The sequence below is a fragment of the Manacus candei genome, unplaced genomic scaffold, assembly GCF_025592945.1.
Source record: "Manacus candei isolate 608988 ecotype Guabito, Panama unplaced genomic scaffold, ASM2559294v1 h1tg000024l, whole genome shotgun sequence".
NCBI classification, from domain to species: domain Eukaryota; kingdom Metazoa; phylum Chordata; class Aves; order Passeriformes; family Pipridae; genus Manacus; species Manacus candei.
The window spans coordinates 4,576,062-4,597,035 of record NW_026138072.1 but is presented as its reverse complement, the minus strand read 5'-3'; the positions used below and the strand labels follow the sequence as shown (position 1 = coordinate 4,597,035).

General features: G+C 40.7%; 1 protein-coding gene across 10 annotated transcripts in view; it reads right to left on the bottom strand.

Moving 5' to 3' along the window:
* The window catches only part of IQGAP2 (IQ motif containing GTPase activating protein 2), a 125,465-nt gene that overhangs the window by 84,787 nt on the left and 19,704 nt on the right, over positions 1-20,974 (bottom strand). For all 10 annotated transcript variants that reach the window (XM_051788130.1, XM_051788134.1, XM_051788131.1 and 7 more), the window contains exon 2: positions 18,244-18,343. In XM_051788130.1, the coding sequence (XP_051644090.1) occupies positions 18,244-18,343 (100 nt within the window). The remainder of the gene's footprint in view (positions 1-18,243; positions 18,344-20,974) is intronic.

Here is a 20,974-nt window from a genome sequence, read left to right as displayed (position 1 = left end):
AAGGTTCCTTAGCACTATCACTAAACAGATATATTGTTCTTTTTTGCTTAACCTGTATTTAAACCTTTTTTTTTTTTTTTTTGCATCTAAGGGGTATTTAATTACATTCTCAATGGGGATTATTTTAAAACAAGAGTTATTTTCTAAAGAACACAAAGCTGATGTTTTGCAATGATGTAATATTAAAAAGGAGAATGTATGTGGGCTTTTTTGCTGACTTTCAGAGCTCTGACACAACACCTTTATGACAAGTAGTGCTTGCACAGAGGTCTTCTCTGATATATCTATTTCAAAGGAAATGAATCTTGCACAGAAAGCAACTTAGCAACTGTCTCTAATGAAGTGTGCATCATGAACCAAACTAAAGTAGCTAAGCCTAATCTATTCTGACCCAGAGCAGGCTACTACTACAACTGCTGGAATTCCTACGGAGTAGGAGTACCCTGAGTACTCTAACAGAGGCTGCAATAACCTCAAAAAATTGATTATTACCCAGACAGCAACCTTGGCATCCAGCAGAAAGCTATTTTTGTAAAGTTTCATTATTGCTTTCCCATGTGATATAACCAACCTTTGACTTACTACTGTCTCATAATGGTCTCCACAGTATCAGAGCTCCTCCATAAATGGGAAGCCAAACATCTCCTTTCATTATTTGAGATAACACTTATGAATAAGAATAACTAGGCCATAAGTACTGGGTTTACATACTTCCTAGTTAATTGTGATAATGTCTTATCAGCAAGTCAGTGATGGGTATGAGGACTTAAGCATATCTGTACTTCTGAGGAGAATCCCCAGGAGAATCAGGTAAGACCACAACCTAGAAATACTGAATGCTAATTTGATTTCTAGATGCAAAGAAAGCCACAGCCAGCACTATTTGTCTTCACTGCCCAGCACAGTGACTGTTTTGCACCACTCACCAATCTTACATCAAATGCTAAACTGAAATACCAAGTGAATTGCAATAGCTTCCAAATTCAAGGATGAAAGGCAATCATTGTTTTAATGCCTGGAAACTGTGGGATGAAGATTAACAATGAGGAACATCTGTTTACCATCAAATCACCCTTTGAGGATCAGAGAAGAGCATTAGCTGAACCAAAAGTATCTAGTGTTTCTACCTTCATGCACATCAACTGGAAAAATAAGTGATCAATAAAACTTCCCTTCTGCTCTCCACAGTAGAGCCTAAAGGTGTCACAGGGATTAATAATCCACAGGACAAATATAAAGGAGCATTGGAATAACAAAGAGCAGATGTAATTCGACTCTGAATTTCCATTTCACAGTTACTTCCTAGCTAAAAAGAAATTCCAGGTAACTATCAACAGATACTCCCTGACAAGGCTACCTGCAGCAGGAATGAGGGGAACAGGAATTGCATGAACAGGAGTGAACCTCTACTGTAAGTACATCTCTGTTGTAAGGAGGACTACATATGGCTTACACTTTCCCTTCAGCAAGGATTTCCCTTGCCAGAAAAAGTATCTGCACTGCATAAAATAACAAATGGCTGTTCTGAAGCCTAACCAATTCTCTTTTCCAGGAATAAAACATGTCAGCCAGCAAGGAGCATGGTGCAGGAGCTGCAGCTCTGCCATGGCACCTACTTTCTTTATCAGTGGCTGAAGCCAGTAGGAGAAAATCTCTTCCAGGTTGCATCACAACTGCTTCTCCCCCAGGTCGCATCAGCTGCTGGGGTTTCAGTCCAAAAGAGGATGAAAGCTGTTCAGGTCAGGGAGGCTTAGTCTGTAACAAGCATGATTTGCACGAAAAAGAAACGTGCCTGGAATAAGACTACACCAAGGTGTAGACACATGGTTATTAATAAATAAACCAGACGGCTAGATGCACCTCTTAAGACCAAGTCTAAACCTAAAGAATCAACAGATGGATATCTGTTTTCTGTGTTATTATGCTTGTTCTCATGTAAAAAGGGGTATTCTTGAGTTGATAGCATTCAGTTATGGGGTAGGATAGCTTAAAAGGACAAATGTTGCACAATGATTCCTTTCAAGCACAGCGTACTGGCAAGCGTCCATCCCTTGCAAACAAGAAGTTTGACCTGGGGGGATGAACTTTCATTGAATTTAAGATCTCATTAAAATACTTAGTTACTGCTTCTCATTACAGCAAAAATCTTAAAACGTGAGGGCAACATGAAAGTATCATCCAGATGCTGAGCATGCAGACAGGCTGCTACAGTGCTTTAGTAAAAAATTACTGTCTTGACAAAACCAGGGAGATGATACTGATTCTGAATACTTTTGCTTCTGATTAAAGAAGGTTAAAGAAAGACCTATACCTCTTTGGGGCAATGCAGGGGACACCAGTAAAGAGTGGAATGCTGTTTGTCAGTTATAAACAGGAAGCAAATCTCTTAACCCTCCTAAAACCAAAGGCAAAGGAAGATGCAGTAATGGGAAGAACTAGGTTTGTCTGTAAGAGAGAATTGCAGAAAGGGAGCCAAAAGAAAAATTTTTCCTTCTTAAACCGAAGTGAGGAGGCAGAACAAGAGTTAGAAAACTTCATGAGGTTTAGATTTTTTTAGTTTTTGGTTGGGCTATTTCCACCCCACCCCCTTTCAAAAAATAGAAAGGCACTGACTAAGCTTCATCTAGGTTTGTGAACAAGATCTGCTGAAAAATAAAAGATCTTACCCCCTCAGCCACCTTCCTTCCCAAAGATCAAGTGTGCTTCTTAAAAAGATGCTTCCCTGAGAATGCTTCAACTTTCATGCTTGCCACTGGCTCACAAATGACTTTCTGTGTATTGCTCAGACTACCCAAGTAGTCAAGAATTTTCAGCTTGCTTTATTGGCAAATTGGCATACCAGTTTGAGGCAGATGGCAAAACCAGCAGTGAGAGAAAGCCTTTGAAGTAACGATACAGCTGATAGTGCTGTGCATACAAGGGAGTAAGACTGCATCAGTTAGTAAATGGCAAGTAAGAAAATCTCTTGGATTTTAAGATTTCTTAAAAAATGAAAGCATAGAAAAAGAGAAACAGCATAAAGAAATGCTCAGCATTCTTGCACAGATTATATTCTCCTTCTCAGTGTTAAGAACAACTGGTATAATCAGAATAACTGGTATACTCGTGTTTTACTCAGGAAACTTTGCTCAAGGTTGCACAAGATATATCTCCAGTAAGGCAACGCCTCAAGTTTTCCTCACATGCAAAGTCAAAATATGAGAAAATAAAAAACACAAGACAATAATTAGAACTTAAATTTCACGTTCACTTCTCATAGACGGCAAATAGCCAATCAAGAACAGATTCAAAGTTAAATAGGAGACAATGAGTGATCTTGAACAGCTGATCTAGGGAATACATCACATGAGGCTTTGTCTGGATGACTTTTCTTTTTAGACAATTCACAGGTCACAGATTTTACCAGGTCAGTACAAAATACTCACAAAGCAGACTCCATTCATCCCAAGATGATCATCATCCCAAGTTTAGATGACTTCTTAGGTTTTGTCATCTCTCCACATTCCCAAACCGCATGGTTTTTTAACCATGCTTCTATAAACAGCACAGGTCTCCATTCTTCAAGTGCTATTTTGGTAAGTCTTGTCCTGTTCACTTTAAGTATCTTGGCTATTCAATCCTTCACCATGAATATAATACTGATCTTCAAGACAAACTCTGCCATAACACACTTAAGTGTATAACATCATGTTTTCAACTGTCAAAATCACTATAACAAATTGCCATTTGATTGTTAGGTATTGTGGTTATACAAACTGATTAATCTGGCACGTTTAGAAGTTGTTTAATCTAGGGATTGGTAGCTACCAGGTCTTATGCCCCCCACTGCCAAGGATAGGCAGACCTTGTTCTCCTCTCTGTAGCTAAGTCCCCTAACAAGTACATAGCTATGATCCCCTAACAACCACATAGCTATCCTAAGTGTGTAGTAGTTAGAGCACACTAAGCTACTTCAACAGTGCACTTTAGCAGTTGATTATTAGATGCAAATCATTGCTTACAGAATGATTAGGCAGAGGTTTATAGTTCAACATTTGGGTGGAACAGAACAAAGATCTTCTTATCCTTATGATGAAGTGAGCACTCAGTGCTTGTTCTGAGGGAGGAGTAATGTTGAAGTTGCACTGATTCAAAATTCCCAAAATTGCAAAGAATTTTTTTTATTTAATTTTTTTAAATTTTTAAAAATTATAATAATTACTAATATTGCAGTTCATAGCATTATGTAAGATATTACCACCCTACCTGCTAAACTGAGAGAAGGTTACAATAAAACTATATTCTGGCAACCATGAGAAGCTCTCCACGGGGTACAAGTGTTTTACCTGGTGGTCCTCCAAGCTGTCAACTCCCTGCACACCGTGTCACAACCTGAATTGTTATCCATCCCTTTCACCACAGCTCCAACCAGACCAGCTGGAGAAAGATGACAAGTCTCATCACACTAAACTCCAACCCTTTCTGCCCACTCCTTAGCAGCACAGCCTTGCACTGCTCTCAGTTTAATGGAAGGTGTCCTGCCCATGGGTGAGAATAGGAAATTGGTGATGTCTAATGTCCCTTCCAACCCAAACCATTCTATGATTCTGTGATTTCAGCAGCTAGCACCAGGCCTCTATTAAAAGTATTTTAGTCCCTCCAACACACAGAATAAGAAGTAAAGACTTGTCAGCTGTAGTTCTTACACACCAGAAGAACAGATGTGCTGCTGACTTTAACAGGGCAGGCACAGAAATGAACATGTAAACATTTATGTCTTAGAGATTGCATTTTTTAAGTTTTAGAAAAGAGGTATTAATGGGCTCCTTGGAGACCTGACCACATGGTTCTTTACAATTCACAAAACAGAAAATTGTCAAACATGATGAATACACAATCAAGTCAAATGAAACAAAACTATCAGTCTCCTGTCATGTATCCTGGTGCTTTCCCAGTGCAAGAAGAACAGGTCTGGGTCACTACAAAGCACCTACTGAGCGTTTCTTACAGTTTCACTCAGGAAAGTGTAGGAGTCCAACTCCTATTTTCAACTTCCATGCAGGTATGCCGAATTTATAATTCAAAACAGTTCTTCCAGTCTCCAACCTTGAAAATCTACTGTGGGACAACAAGCTATTTCACTTGTTATTTGCAGCTGTTAGGAAACACTTCTGCAGATCAAGTAATAATTCACTAATTTGTCTTGACAGACTTACCCTCAATTAACAAACTCCAGTTAGAAGTCTTACCTCTAGAAAAACCCAGTACGCTTTACTTATAGTGCCACAAGCCAGCATAACTAACAGAAGTGATTTACAACAAAGGCTCATTTTTATCACAAGCTCAAGCACTTTTGACCTTTAAAACATGACCTCTATTCAAAGCAGAATTGTACTTTAAAATCATTAAGCCACTTTATAGGACATATGTCAGGGTACTTCACAATTTCTGAAAGTGTGCCTTGAGAGAAACTTTCCAACAGATGATGCAGCAGGAGAAAAGATGCCTGAGGTTATTCACTTTTTTGGCTCCTTGATCAGATTCCTCAGAGTAATATGGTCATTACGAAAACATTCTGCAAACACTAACTCAATAACTCAATAGTATTTCAGCGTTTAAATGTCAGAAGTGGATGAAAGCAGTATTGTGCAAAAGCACTAACAACTGTTATTTTAGAAAGTGCTTTATCAGACATTACCAAAGCTGTACTTCTAAACAAAGCAGTTTTCTTGTTTTACTTGCATGCTCTAATGCTTCTCAGACAGAACTTTTACTAGTAGGCACCCACGTGAAAGGATTCACTGCCTTGAGGTGGTACTATTTTACACTGGACACATGCTTATTTTAACAGCAGCACTGAAAAAGCTGAATGCCTCATGTCAAATATTTTTACACCTAGTTATTCTAACAGATTTGCACATACTTTTCCCAAATCCTTACTCCACCAGTCCTGAGAGAAGTAGATGTTTCCCTGCTGTAGCAGGAGGAAACCCCTAGCTGCAGATTATTCTTCTGTATCTGTTTCCACTGCTGCAGATACTCAAGTAAACCCATGCCCCCCCTGCAAGGTGCCAGCTCTGTCAAACCACTGCATGTCCCAGTACAATTATCTGGCCTAAAACAAATGGCTAAAAGGAGAAAGTGACCACAGTGAAGGGTGAGGAACTTCATTCAACCGCCTCTTGAAATGAAACTGAGTTATGGAACACCTAAAATCCAACAAGAACAAGTCATTACTTTGGTGTCTTCTTAGCATAGACATCAGACACAAGCTCAAAATCTTTTTCTTCAAAAAAATAGACAAATGGACCACTTTTTGTGCTTGCCAAAAGCACAAGAAGCTGTGATAGCATTTACAAAAGTTGTTTCTTTCACCTTATTTCATCAGTTTCTTGGTGTACAAAAAAGAAAAAGAGCTATTTTGGTGTCCTGTTTTTCTGGAATGCCAGAAAGCCATTTTAATAGCAGTTTTATTTTCATCAATTCTTGAAAAACAAAAAGAAAAAAAAGAGGTTCCAAAAGGAATTTGCTTATCCTTGAAAACCCCCAAGTGCACCTCACACTCCCCCTCAGCCCTAATCCCTACCATTCCTGTAAGCAAGAGAAAAGGACTCAAATAAAAACATTCTACGTATTTCTTATTATGTTTTTTGTTGCTGATGGACCATAAGCCTTTGGTATGCTGCAGGCAGAGACAATTTTTAATAACAGTCACCTGCTTATTCATGTCCTGCATCACATGAAAGGCCACACAGCACACTCAGCATTAATTATTAATCTCATTATGTTATCAAAGTACCAGCTAAGCAGGATCTTCACAGAAGAGATACAATTCCTCTGGTGACACCAAGTTCAGACAGACAGAAACATCAGAACTCCGCCCTCAGACAGTGGCTTCTTTTGAAACACATGGATCTTGACATGGACTTAAGTCAGAAGCATTGCGTGCATATTTCATCTTTGAATTTACTGGAAACTAATGGACTGATGAAAATTCTGCACTGCAGTTTAGGTATTAGCGGTTTTAGGAAGCCCGTGAAGCAACAGCAGAGTTCAGCTTTTTATTTGAAATCTAAAATCAAACCACAAGAAAGTGAAATTGCTTAGAGATGAACAGATCCAATTCCTTCTGCACTAAAGTAAAATCTAAACAAAAACTGCATCAAATATAATATTTTGCCAACATACAGATTTTGGTGTCAGCAGAACAAACACAAGTAACAGCTTTGCTGACCCCAGTGAACACTCAGTACATAAGGAGCCCTTTACAGATTTCAGAGATCTCAGTACAGTGGCTGCAGTCTGTTGCCTCTTCCTTGGCATCTCAGGTTATTAAGGGTCAATCTTGCTAAATCCTCCAGTTAGTCTTGCTTTCCTAGTCTTTTTTTGCACTGTAATGGGCAAGTTCAAACTTTTGTTAGACATCTCTACAAGGGTCTGAAAATGCTGTTTAACATTATGATTATTATTATTAGTTTTTTCACCCAGAGGGTGGTTGGACACTGGAAGAGACTCCTCAGGGAAGTGGTCACAGCACTGAGCCTGCCAGAGTTCAAGAGGCATTTGAATAATGCTCTCAGGCACATGGTATGATTTTTGGAGCTGTCCTGTGCAGGTCCAGTAGTTGGACTCTACGATCCTTGTGGGTCCCTTCCAACTCAGGATGTTCTATGATTTCCTAAGATGCAAAATAATTGCTGTTGACATTGAAAATACCATTGCAATCTCAGCCAGCAACCACCACAGCAAATGAATTTGTCTCTGCCAGTTTCAGACACTGAAAAACTTAAGCAGGCACCATCTTTCTTACTTATTATTCTCTGGCAAGAAAGAAATACAAGATACTAGAAAAATAGTGAGAAGTTTCCCTGTACTCCTACCTTCTCTTTAACATAGTAGAAATGCATAAGCTCACAAATAACATTTCTGGGATAAATTCCTGTTTTAAAGTATGTTCTCTCCTATAGCTTCTCACTAAGGAGAACAGTATGTGCTACTAACCATCATGTGATACCACTTTGACCTTGAGGAAGTAAGGAAAATCTTGAAATTGAAAAAACAACAGAATTATATTTATTTAGAAACAGCAGATCAAGGTCTCTCTCTGTTGAGACAGAAAGCAGCAGGAATGTTAAAATGTACCTCCAGCTTTATAAACTGAAAACAAAGATATGCCAATACCATTCAATACTTTACCTTACATTTACCATGACTTCAACTAAAGTATAAGCTATGCCCAAAATAGATAGTAGACATCGCAGTATTAAGTATTATGCTAATCGCAAGGTAAGATCAGTGCTCTTGTGGAAAAAAAGGGAAGGGAGATACAAACAGAGGATCTGAAGACTGCAAAAACATACTATTAAAAATTCGAAAAGCTGCAAACACACATCTCTCTCAGTGCCATCAATACTTCAAAGGGAAAAAAAAAACAACCAACAAACCCCAAAACAAAAAAAATCACATTTTCCCCCGTTTCATGTTCAACATGAAGTGGAGTTTTGATTTTTGTTTTTGAAAGCAGCCAAACACAGTGTGCTTCAAAATTTACTGGGTGTAACAAGTTAACACTTCCCTATTCTATAGACGTTAATCAGAAAAATGGGAAGCTCTAAAACCCAGTTCTAGTCACGAATCTCATTGAACTTTGTTCCAGCAAAGAGATTGCAGCTGAGACCAAGGGCTGGCACTCCCCAAATATGCTGCAAAGTAAATCCCACATGACCAGGTCTGTGCAGACACGGCAAATGTGGACATACTTAAGTAAAGCTCACTGTGCTTTCCTTGGGTCAGGGGATGCAATCTGCAACTTGGAAACCATCAGGAAAAGATGATGTTCCAGCTTTTAACATCTACTGATGTAACATAATTTCATTGTTTTGTTTCTTTAACAAGGAAAAGGGGTTTAGCATAAGGCGTAAATAGATGTTTGATGTTTACCCATCTTAGAGCAGCCTGTTTGACAGCCAGGTTTTAAAGTCACTCCTGCCACAGAGTGTAACTTATGATGCAGTTGATGTTCTAATGCTTTCTGCAAGTGAAAGGCTGCCCTGTGGACAAAGGTGGCTGGCATGTAGTGGTATCCTCCATATACCCACCCAGCCTCACACCCCAGGAGCAGCAGCCAACATCCATAACCTGCATACAATGGCCCTCCATGGATTTCTCCCACTTGCAAGCCTCCTGTCTGAGGTATTTTTTGCACATTTCCAGTGAACCTTTTCCCCTTCTCTCCTTGCCCTCACAGCTTCTTTTCATTCTACCCACTGGAAAGCAAAACACACCAGTGCCCTGAGTATACCTATGACATAGCAGAGCAATTCCTGGACAGTGGCAGATGTGTGCCTGCAGGAACTGTTTTGGTTTTTACTGCCATAGTGGTCAAATTCTGCTTTTGGTCCTGTAACAAGCAGACTTAGGGAGCAGAATAATAGCAGTAGTGAAAAGCATTGGTTTTAAGTCAATTTCATTCACTGAAAGAGTTCTTTTACACTCCTTACTGCATCAAATTTTTAACTCACTGCTCTGCTTTGATGGTAACCGGATTTTAGGAACAGTTAACACACTACAGCTGGCAGAAGAGCTTGAGTTGTCAAACCAGCTTTATCACTTCCTTTGTGAGGCAAATGCATCACCCATAACCCAAAAAGTGTAACAACCCAAGTGGGAACAATAAAAACCAGGATGAGAATCCGGTATCTCATCTTGGCTGCCATGCAAAGCAAGTAGGGTACTTCTTCACCGCACACCTTTATAGCACACCACAATTGCTGGTCTGTGAGCCTTCATTCCAGGGCAGGCTAGCTGTTTGTCCTCTGGATAGCTGGAAAATTAGGCATTAAGTTAGCTGTCATTCTACCAGAATACCTCTGTAGTCAGTACCACAGTAACAACTCACTTGTTAATATTCCTCAATTCAACTCAAACAAACAAAGACAAAAAAACCAAAAAAAACCCACAACGCCCCAAGAAACCAACAAAAACCCATTACAGACAGTGTATAAGCAATTGGAAGAAACATGGGTAGCTGGAAAATATGCAAACAGTGAAGAACAGAACCATTTTCACAGCCTTCCCTAACTTGAGTGAGGTGGAAAGAATTTGAGGGCTTTACACAACCACACACAGAGGCCTGCACATGCCTATCTCTAGATAAAAAAAAAGCATCACACTATCAGCCTCAAATGGTAGTGGCTCCAGAACATGAAGAATGTTCTGACAAATGTCCAAGCTCCTGAGAGATCGATACAGGCTCTTATCAACTCTGGGACACTACTATAACCTACCTCTTACTAGAAGCTTGAATTTAAATGCAGGTGAATAGGAAGTCATCTTTATTAAATCATGTGAAACACTGAGAACAACAGCAAACAAAAGCACCATACAGTGCACACACTGAGCCACACAACTCCACAACCTAAACAGCTTGGTTGCAAGTCTGACCATGTATTACTTTAAAAAAATAATAGAGTCCCTTGCAGAGGACTGCCATTCATCTTGTGGTGAGGAACACTGGGTTTTTCAGTAATTCGATCTATTAAGACAGGATTCACACGGTCTGTAGTGAGTAACATCAACAGCAAAAGCAGTTTCCAGCATTATTCCATTTCTATAGATATGAGGTAAAAACTGCCAGAGTGCTCCTTCTCCAGTCTGTGAATTGTTGAGATATTGGCAACAAAATGATGTTTAAAGGAACACAGATTTACATCCCTCAGAAATTTCTTTATGCCATAAAATACTTGCCTGCAGTAGCTGGAAGGCAAAAGCCAGATGCGAGGTCACACCTGCACATTCAGTGAGCACTGATCCCTCCACTCCCCAAGTTGCTTTTCCAATTCAAAACTGGAGGTATAGTGGCACATTAGTTTTTTTACTAATCTCAGCAATCATTGGACCAATTTTAGAATCTCCAGTCTCAAAGCACTAGCTAAGCCAGCTGTGGAGATGTGGGTTTCTAACATCCACAAAGTAATAGCAAAGGTCTCTTGCTCTAGAAGCATGTTTTCTATGAACACTTTTTTTTTCAATCCAGTACAGTGAGATCCCACTATCACATACCTGTGGGCACCTCACTAGTAGCAGTGGTCTATACAAAGTAGTGCTATAAAGCTCACCAGGCACAGTTGCTGTCTCATCTCTTCTGATCTGTGAAAAGCCTCTTATACCTCCCCACAGCAGTTTCTGCCAGAGCCTGAATAAACACTTCTTCCGAAGATCAACAGTTTTTCAGGACATGATAGCTGAGAAAGAAGGATCTCAACATGTGAAAAGTACACTTCTGCAAGGGACCTCTTAAGAAGCAGATTCCATCAGTCCAGGTAATTCCTCCTCCGGTCCAAAGCAAACAGACACATGATCACAGAGCTTTTTGAATGCCACACCAGGGATACAATCCTATGGGATACCTTCCAGGCAAAATGCACCACTTTGCTGGTCAGCTACATGGTGTGCGACTGTCACAGCCCACAGACCAGCGTGGGTGATCGGGGTACACAGCCCACATGCCATCACTTGTTCCATCATTAACACACAGAGAAGCAAAGGCCAAGGCTGCTCTCAGGTAAATAGGAATTACTGAGCAGAGTTCAAACAGTACAGAAAAACTTACCCTCATGTTAAGAACAATACTTAAACCTTTTAGACTAAGCAAAGAATGTCCTTCCATCCCACAGGTACTGTCACAGATTCTTCCCAACAGCAACTTCCTATGACTCTCTTAGGCAAGATGCAAGCCTAAAGTACCTCTGCTACCTCACAGCGCCAGTATCCCTATTCCTCGGTGTGCTCTTTATAGTAATGTAATGTCTCAGCTGCTGCTGCTACCTTGGTGAGGCCATCTCAGGTCATGCTTAATATTAACCAGGAGCTACCCAGGGTGCAGAAAGAAGCCATCACTTTGATCTGACAAGCAGTTAGTCTTGTGGGTGGAGTACAAAGTCAAAGAGGCTTTTGAGTTGCACCACAGATAATCCAAGTTAAAAAGGGGAAAGTGAAGGAGAACTGAAAATGCCATGTGTTCTCTTGGTGAAGCTGAACCTACAAACTACACTGATATGAGGGTAGCAGAGTATGACCTAACTTCAAATTTCTCACTCTTGAATTTAAAAAAAAGAAGAAATCCCAATTCCTTTCTTAAGAGGGTCATACCTAAAAGAGAGTGGAAACTTTGAGAAAGAAAACTAACTGGGCTCTGAAGAGACTGTACTATTAGCTTCAGTACATGCTATGGAACAAGTACCATATGGTCTAGTCTGCAAAAAACAAAGGTCATATCCATCATTACTTGGCATCATTATTTTGCAACTATACAGACTGAGCAATGACCCATTACATGTGCACAAATTACCTCAACATGCCAGTGAGCAGGTCAATGCATCCTGTACAGAAACCAGCACAAACGTTTCTGTCTCCTTCAGATCTCACTGTTAAGACTTTTCATATGCAAATGTCACTATCCAAGCAATTATTGGAGTGACTGATACTGCTGACAGCTGCATATGAAAACTCTGCTATATCTGCACAATTGTATAACTAGCCAAAACAAAATAGCCAGTAGTCTAGTATGCTGAGGATCAAGACATGAAACAACAAGTGCACTTGTTGATCAATCCCTCTGTATGGACAGAGCTACTTCAGCAATGGGTATATCCCAGCTAAGTAGGATTCTTCAAAGAATTTCACCTCATAAAGTACCCTCATTTCAAACACTTGGCCTTCACAGAGTTGTTGCCAGCCATGCTCACTGGTACTATATTCATCTTAAAGCAGAGAGAGTAGATGAGCCAAAGTTCATAATCCACTACATGACAGGCTACCACTCCCAGATTTTTTTGACAAACTGAGAAAAAACATGTTACTAAGAAATATCTTAATATTTTCTGGCTACAGTGAGCTAGTTGTACAGCTAGATTACAATATTATACATTTACCTATAAGCACAGAGCTTTAAAGATTTCCTGTAGTCTGAAAGCATTTGAGTAGCATTAATTCACTCATGAGCACCAGGGTGAAGAGTTGCCACAATTTTGCCCATGAAGAAACAGCAGCAGGAAACCTGGCAAAATTCACTTGTAGTACCAAGATTTCGTAGGACCCCAGTACCTCCCCAGAAACATGGTGGACTCCAAAGCCACTCTCCATGGTCCCATAGTCCTGGCAACTTTAGCTTTCTGTACTGCAAAATTGCTGGCTTTGACTGAAGCCAATTAAGCACTTTAGGGTTTGACCTTTTAAGCATATTAAACTGCATGTACTTTTATATAGCAGCTTCAAACTGTCATGTCATCAGTGACCAATACTGCAATTAGCCATTGCAAACCAATTCAATAAAAACCAACACTATGAAGAAGGCAAATTTTAGAACATAAAATGGAAAAGTTGGGAAAGAATGAGAATTTACATTTTCAAAATAAAAAAAAAAAAAAAGACTTCTCAAAAAGAAATTTCCTGGGTAGTTTTCTTTTACAGTATCTTCATAGCCCTAACATTGAAGCTAAACCTTCAGTGTTTTACACAAGTTCCTGCCTTACTGAACAGCTGAGCAAGAAAAATTAAAAAAAAATTCTGGCAGTTCTGACTCTGAAATTGCAGCATATGCTTTGTGAAACAAGGTGTATTCCATTTCAAGCCAAGAAAGACAAGGCTAGTAAAATGAGGTCTTCCATGTTTCAAATTTAAGCTTAGCATAAGAAGGTATAAATTATAAGAAGCCAAGAGAAATAATATCTGCTTAACGATGGATAATTATAACCTTAGCCAGCCACAACACATTTACTGTAAACTTGATTTGCTTTATATGCCAAAGCTTCAATCACAATTTAAACCCCTCAAATCTGTATTACCTTTACAATGCAGTAATTACACATCTGCGAAGAGACAAGAACAGCAAAAGCCAACGGTAGAATTTGATGTACTAAGTATTTCCTTTGGAAAGGAGGAAGTTGTGGTAAATTCTACCTGTTAACATTAATCTAATTCAATAAGACATTAGGGCTTGTGACAGCTGCTCATGCCCATCTTAAACATTTGTTATTTAATAGAAAAATTTTCCAAACTATACTGGATATGTATTAGAGCAATGTTTGGAGGGCATTATTAGTGGCCTCCATGGCTGCATTGCTTGAGGGGAGAAAATCCCTACTCCTAATTGCTTATTCTTGACTTCTTCTTCTTAGAAGTTCAAGGATGCTTGATGCTATCCATTTTTTGCTACCTTTTTTTTTTTTTTTAGTATGCAAGAAACTTTCCTTAAAGGCAAAAGTAATAAATCAAACAATATAAATACAAGCAACCAAAACTTCATTTTATTAGATGTGTGATTTTCAGGAGAAAGGGGCCCAGCAATCTAATAGAACAAAATGTTTTTTCTCCAGTATCAAATATAACACTATCAAACACAACTGGCCTCTGCAGATATTACAAGCCTGCTATTGTGTTTAAAAAACAATTTCCTATGCTGCATATGTCTAACAGATACTGTGCCTAGCACAGAAGGTATTTGCAGAAGCATCAGCTAGCAGCAAGAGGATTCTCCTTTCTTGTTGAACTTGCAAAGTTTTTATTAAAGCTGGGCTACAGGAATTAAGTGTGCAAACAGTGGTTTGAAAAGCAGCTGAAAGTACACATTCTTCACCTGTTTAATTAACTCTGGAATTTCAAAATGCAAGGCTGCTCTATAATAGTGTTTTGATTACAAATATGGTGAGAAACAAAACATAACTCCTGGTATAGTATTGTCCCAGCCCTCTTCTGCCCCAGTCTTTTGCAATTTATTGTTTATTTCAGTATTTATTACTCTTCAATATGGTCCAAAACTTATTGTATGTGCACACAGTTGATTATCTGAAACAATATTTGCTGAATATATTACTGAAACAGTATTTCAGCAGCTGCCAACTGAATGGAAAAATTGCCATTGATATCCACGGTGTCCTGAACACTAAAAAGTCCTTTCCAATCATTCAGGACAGAGATTAAATGTCAAAGGCAGTTTCCACCCCTAAGATTCATTCATGAGGGTACTGCTGCAGCAAGCAGGCCACAGCTCCACGTAGTTTCACAACCAGCTGTGCGCCTGGGGCTGGAGGCACCATCCTGCCTTCTCTGACTCAGACCCACTGCCGGAAGTACAAAGCAGCAGAAGGGGCCCTGTACATCCCACAGGTTCTCCTCCAGCTCTGGGGAGGAGGGATGAGAACCCAGCTGGGACCCCTCCATTCAGCAGCAGCAAAAGTTGGGAATGCCCCATCCCTGGGAATGTTCAGAAACAGGTTGGATAGGGCTTGGAGCAACCAGGTTTAGTGGAAGGCGTCCCTGCCCATGGCACAGCGGTTGGAACTAGGTGATCTTTAAGGTCCTTTCCATCCCAAAGCATTCTGTGATTCTCTGAATAGCCAATCCATGAGCTGGATCCTGTGAAACTGCTCTCTCAGCCCAGCTGAAGGGCAGGATTCACCATGTGCTGTGAAGTAGCCTGCTTCCTACACTCAAGCCTCCCAAGCTGGTCTCATTTTGCTGCTGACTGAATCATGACTCTGTTTCACTCTGAGCCTCTTGCTTTCAAGAGTCCCTGGTTATGTTCAGGCTCTGCAGTGACAAAGAAAATGCTATAACTGTGCAAGCACAGAACAAAGATTGCACATCAATGTGTTTCACTCCTACTCGAGTACACAGAGAGGCAATAACTGTGCAGTGAGCAGTTATGCTACGGATGCAGCATTTTCTCTTGTTTCCTGTTCTGTCAGGTTAAGGTTGAGGAAAACACGAACATGCACCTTTGACACCTCAGCCTAGGCCTGGCACCAGCTTGGACACCCTGGACAGCATTACTCACCTCCTGAGGAAGCATGGCTAGGGGCTACACAGCTACGAGACACAGGCATTTCTCCTTGTTTCTACAAGCTTTTTGTATGTGTTTGTTGCCAGGTTGTTTTTACATTAGTAAGAGTGTCTCGGGGCAAAGTCTCATGGTGCAAAAAGCCTATCTCAACAGTGCTCTGCGAAGGGAGAAATTTCCCTCACACTCTCTCTTCCCCACCACAGCGGCTCTGTCCACCCAAAAGCACTCCCAGAGTCTTCACCACACCCTGTATCACCACCCTTTCCTCCCTAATGAGCAGTAGGGACCAGTGTGCTGAGACAGAGGACAGGATATCCAGCAGCATTGGACCGCCACATCAGCTCCACCTATGACAGACCAATCCCTTGATGAGGGAAGTACAAGGCTCCCTACACTGCAGAACTCATCCCCACCTCATGCAGTAGTAAGCATTGCTCATGAATATGACCTGCATATTCTGATTTTCCAAACAGATTCAGAAATGCTTCTAGGTACCTAACAATTCCGTGAGTAACTGTTTTGGCTATGAAGTCCCATCATGGGCTAGCAGAGCTAAAAGAATGTTTCTTCTAAAAACTTGCTACTAGCATGAATCCATTTTATGAAAATAAACACGAGGATGGGGAGGGTGTTACTCCTAATAGATGCTAATTTAAGTCATTAATGGTAAAAATAACTTCACTGTGAAAAATCAAGGGAGCTGCTTCAAATGAACTGGAGGACTTGAGTTCAAAGTGACAAGTAGCCCTGTGAAAGGGAAAGGTTAAAGGATGATAAAGCCAGGATGATAAACTAGTAATAATAGCAAAAGAAACAAAAAAGGTTGGATTTGGAGATTAAATTCCATAAGGCAGCAGATAGGTAAGTTGCAACATATCAAGTAGAAACCTTGAGTAAAATCAACCTTGACTCACTGGAGTTTCCAGAGATGGTGAAGCTGATCTAACATCTCTACAAATGAGACCTGCTCCCTCCCCTCTCTCAAGAGTGCAGCTGCACCCAATCCCCTTCCTCTTGCCAGCACAGGTTCTCCTCTGACCCGTGGATCAGACCAGTCAGCTCACTAGAAAACTGACTCAGCAAAAGAGCGAAGAATTGCCTGCCAGCATAATGAGCTGATTCAGCTGACTGAGGACAATCTCTTACAATGGAACAATGGAGGCAACAGGAGTGTTCAGAGCAGAACAGTCCTATCTGGCAGCAGTAAGACACTTGTCACCTTAAATATTTGAACAGGCAATCACTCTGCAAGGGAAAGAGGAAGCAAAGAACAAAGGAAACAATGTTGCTACAGCAAATGGGACAGTAGTGAAAAAGAAGCAAGAATGGCTAATTTTTATAACAAAGCCTCTAGGACAAAACCAGTGGCAGCTATCGTGAGGGAAAATGTGTAGAAACAAGGCTCAGAACATCATTTAATGGTTGATTCCTGACCAAAGTACACTGGTGTAATCCATTACAAAGGTCCTATGGTTTGTCATTGCATTAATATTTCATAGTTTGCACTACTAATCAGAATTCAAGTTTTCTTTTCTCAATAGAAATGAATAGGAAAGTAATCCAAATTAAGTTTATGATTAAAAACAGCATCATCAACAAATGCAGAGCACAAGCAAGACACTACCAGTGGTGCCCACAGCAATAACTTGAGTACAACAGGCATATTTGAAAAAGTCTGACCAGACTGAATATAAAATATGCTTTTACATACAACAATAGAAGCACTTCAAGCTACTTCAAAAGCACCAGGATATTGTACCTTGCTTAGTCATTATGAAAATGCTGTTGAATATTTGTTTAGAAAATACAGTGTACACAGCACAGTACATTTGCATGAAGTGATCGAATCCCTGTACACTGGCAAATCAGTGTTTCATCACAGGCTGTTGCTTCAAGAGATGAATACTGCTGTCCAGTGAGTTAGAGGAACTAAAGGAAGAACAGGGTACATCTTATCTTATGCCCCTCCTGCACCTAGCACTGAGATTATATCGATTATTAAATCAGTAAGAGCCCAGGTGACTTTCTACCATCTTAGCAACCTGAGTCTCTCCACAAGCACTAGTGCCAAGAAGGGAGCACAACCACAGAGCCAGGAGCAAAATACTTACCTCAGTTAGTCATATAAGCCTGTCTCAGCTTCTCAAAAATCACAGCTTCATGTTCCATTACCCAGCCCCTACTTTCACTGAAGATGAACACCATGGTAAGTTTGAGGATGTCTTGATTTTTTCTAAATCCTTCTTTGAATCAGACTTTTCACATTGTGCATCAGTTTCTCATATTGAGTGCTATGAAAGTCCAACATTCAGTTAATCCAAATAATTTGAGATATTGAAATAAAAATTGCAATGCTTAAGAAAACAACAGGCTTGAACTTCCTTATTTAGAGGCCAGGAACAAATGTGCTTTCATTTACTTACCTTTTTGCTTCTTCTAAGTGGCACAGATACTCATAAGCAATATTCTGACGCCTCCTCTCATCCATTTCCTCTGCAGAAAGTCTTTCATCATCCACAATAGCTGCAAGCAGAAACCCATACCAAGTTACACATGAGTCAGGGGTGATTTTTAGAGCAATTTTACTGAGAACCTGGGCAAATTACTGAAGAAGGGAAATTAAAATAGTATCACTTCTCTTTAAAAGAGGCCCTTTATAGTATAGTCTACAAAGATCTTTATGTCACGAAGAGTATACTGTTCTCTCTACGATGAATACCTCAAGTTTCACTTCTTTGACACATGTTGCTCTTAGGCCATTGTTTTGGGGGCAGGATGGAGCATTCAAACATGCAGGGCTGAGCCTGGGAGCCAGTAAAGTTTCAGCTTACACATCCTCACAGGACTTTGACGACTCTCATGAGGAAGCTCAAGGCAAGCAGAGGAAGAAGCAGCCTCACAATAAGCAGAGCCTCAATGGTAGGGCAACATACTTCAAAGGTATCTCAAGGACAGATTGGGAATTGGCTGCAACTTCAGGGAGCCATGAGATTGCAACAGGCTGAGCTGCCTCCCACTCCTGGGGGATGACAGTTGTCATCAAATAAATAAGCTGTGGTATCTCCTACTTACTGCTGCAATCACATCACCTCCCATAAAAGCACTCTCCCAGGCTATTGAGTATGTCTGTGCACTTCTCTAGCTGCAAATTGCCCTGATTATTTACAACTACTATCCAGTGATTGGTCTCCCTCTCTTTGCAGGGTATAGAGGGCCTCTGTGAGCACCTCTGCAATTCTTCCAAGCAGAAGTGCAATGAATCTGAAGGACCACGAGTGCTGACTTCTAGCTGAATTTCAGGCACAGCAGGTGAGGCTTTTGGAAATAGCCTTCAGCATAAACCAGTTACCAAAATTACACCCTATTTGTGCTAGATTGACAGTTGGGCTACATGATCTTGAAGGTCTCTTCCAACCTCAATGATTGTTATTCTGTGAAAAGACCTGGTCCTGCCCTTCCTCATATTTCTCAGCCATGTACTCACACCACCTCTCATGTCAGAGCTGGCAGCCCTGTGACTGCATCAGTGAAGCAGAACAACGGGCAGCCCTCGCTAAAGAGACCCATTTCTAGGAAGATTGGGGCTGTGATCTGAGCCATTGTGCACCTGCAGGCATGGTGGTGCAGGCACAAGGGAGGGGACGGAAACACAGGGCTGGGCCAGCTGCTCTCTGCGGTGGCCCATGAGCCTGCTAGCTGAGAACATCAAGACACATCTTCAGTAAAAAAAAACACAGGCCCTGCTCCTCCTCAAATGCACTGCAACATGCTTTGTTAGTTCCATTCCCACACAGACTGGGCATGTCATCAGCAAGTTCTCAGCTTTTCCCCAGTACAACTGCCTCATGTAGTGGGTAAACACCTTCTGGTAACAGAATCAGGCAACTCAAGTAAGAAGCACTTTAAACCAGCAAGACTCTGGGCTTTACAAATACTTGCATGCATACAAGCCTGTACCTCAAAAAGAAAAAACAAAAACACAAACCAGCAACAACAAAAAACCCAACCCTACGAAAAAAAGCTAAAAAATCCCCAGATCCCACATACATTCACTGAGGACACAAAAAAAGTGACTTGCCCACATTTTGGACTGATGCTACCACATGTTTAACATCTCATATAGCTGCTTTAAGCTTTGTAGTTTCTGTTTTAATCACTACAGGCACTGTTATCTCTCATCTTCCTTTGCTATTAACATTGGTCTTCCTAATTACCCAGATATTTCATACGCTGATCAAACAAATTCATGTCTTGCTCAGAGTTTCTTTTAAGTCTGGTAGCTCCAATAAGTGTGACTAACTCTAAAATGAGCTCTCAGACACTGTAATCAGGCTTATCACTTGTCATGAAGCAAAACATAGTTTGGAGGCAAACATGAGATGCAAAGTAAAATATTCAGTCTGGCAAACTGGCCATGGAGACTGCTCTACCCACACCACCGTCAGCACATCCAGGACAGGCTGTTCCCACTCCCTGACAGAGCTGCAGAGGGCTCCTCACTCCCCAGAGCGAGGGAGAAGTATTGATGAAACACCACACTGAAACTTAATTTATCACTTTAGTATTTGCAGCACTGAGCTCTAAGGCCACTTTTCAAATGCTCTCCACAGCTATGAGAGCCCACATATGAAGACAAGTGCCATCAGAAGACCCCAGCCAATTGTCCTGTCAGCTAGGGTGGGACCAAACCAAGCCTCTATCCTCCATGACAGTCCCCATGCCCTGCTCCTCTTAATTGTTAAACAGACATTTACTCCTGCCCTCCAAACACAACTCACCACATCCATAACCAAAGCAGCAAAAAAGGCAGCTTGTCAGAAGGTAGGTGAAAGAAAACGACATGACCCATTTGATAAGTATGACTCTAGGAATTAACCTGAATAACACTAATGCTTTACAGTCTAGCCCTGGATCTACATGTTGATAGGTGCCTCCCATTCTCAGACATCCCAGATCAAGCAGCCCTGGCCCATTTCAAATCCCTCATTGAAATTATCTGCAAAGATTGATTCAGGCATTAATAGATATTCTGGGATTGTAATAGTTGCTCTGCTCAGGAAACCCTTCAAGACACTGAGAAGTGAAAAAGCCAGATCCTGTCTAGAAGAGATACCAGCAGCTCACAGGTTGGGAATCAGACTTCTTTCCTGTCAA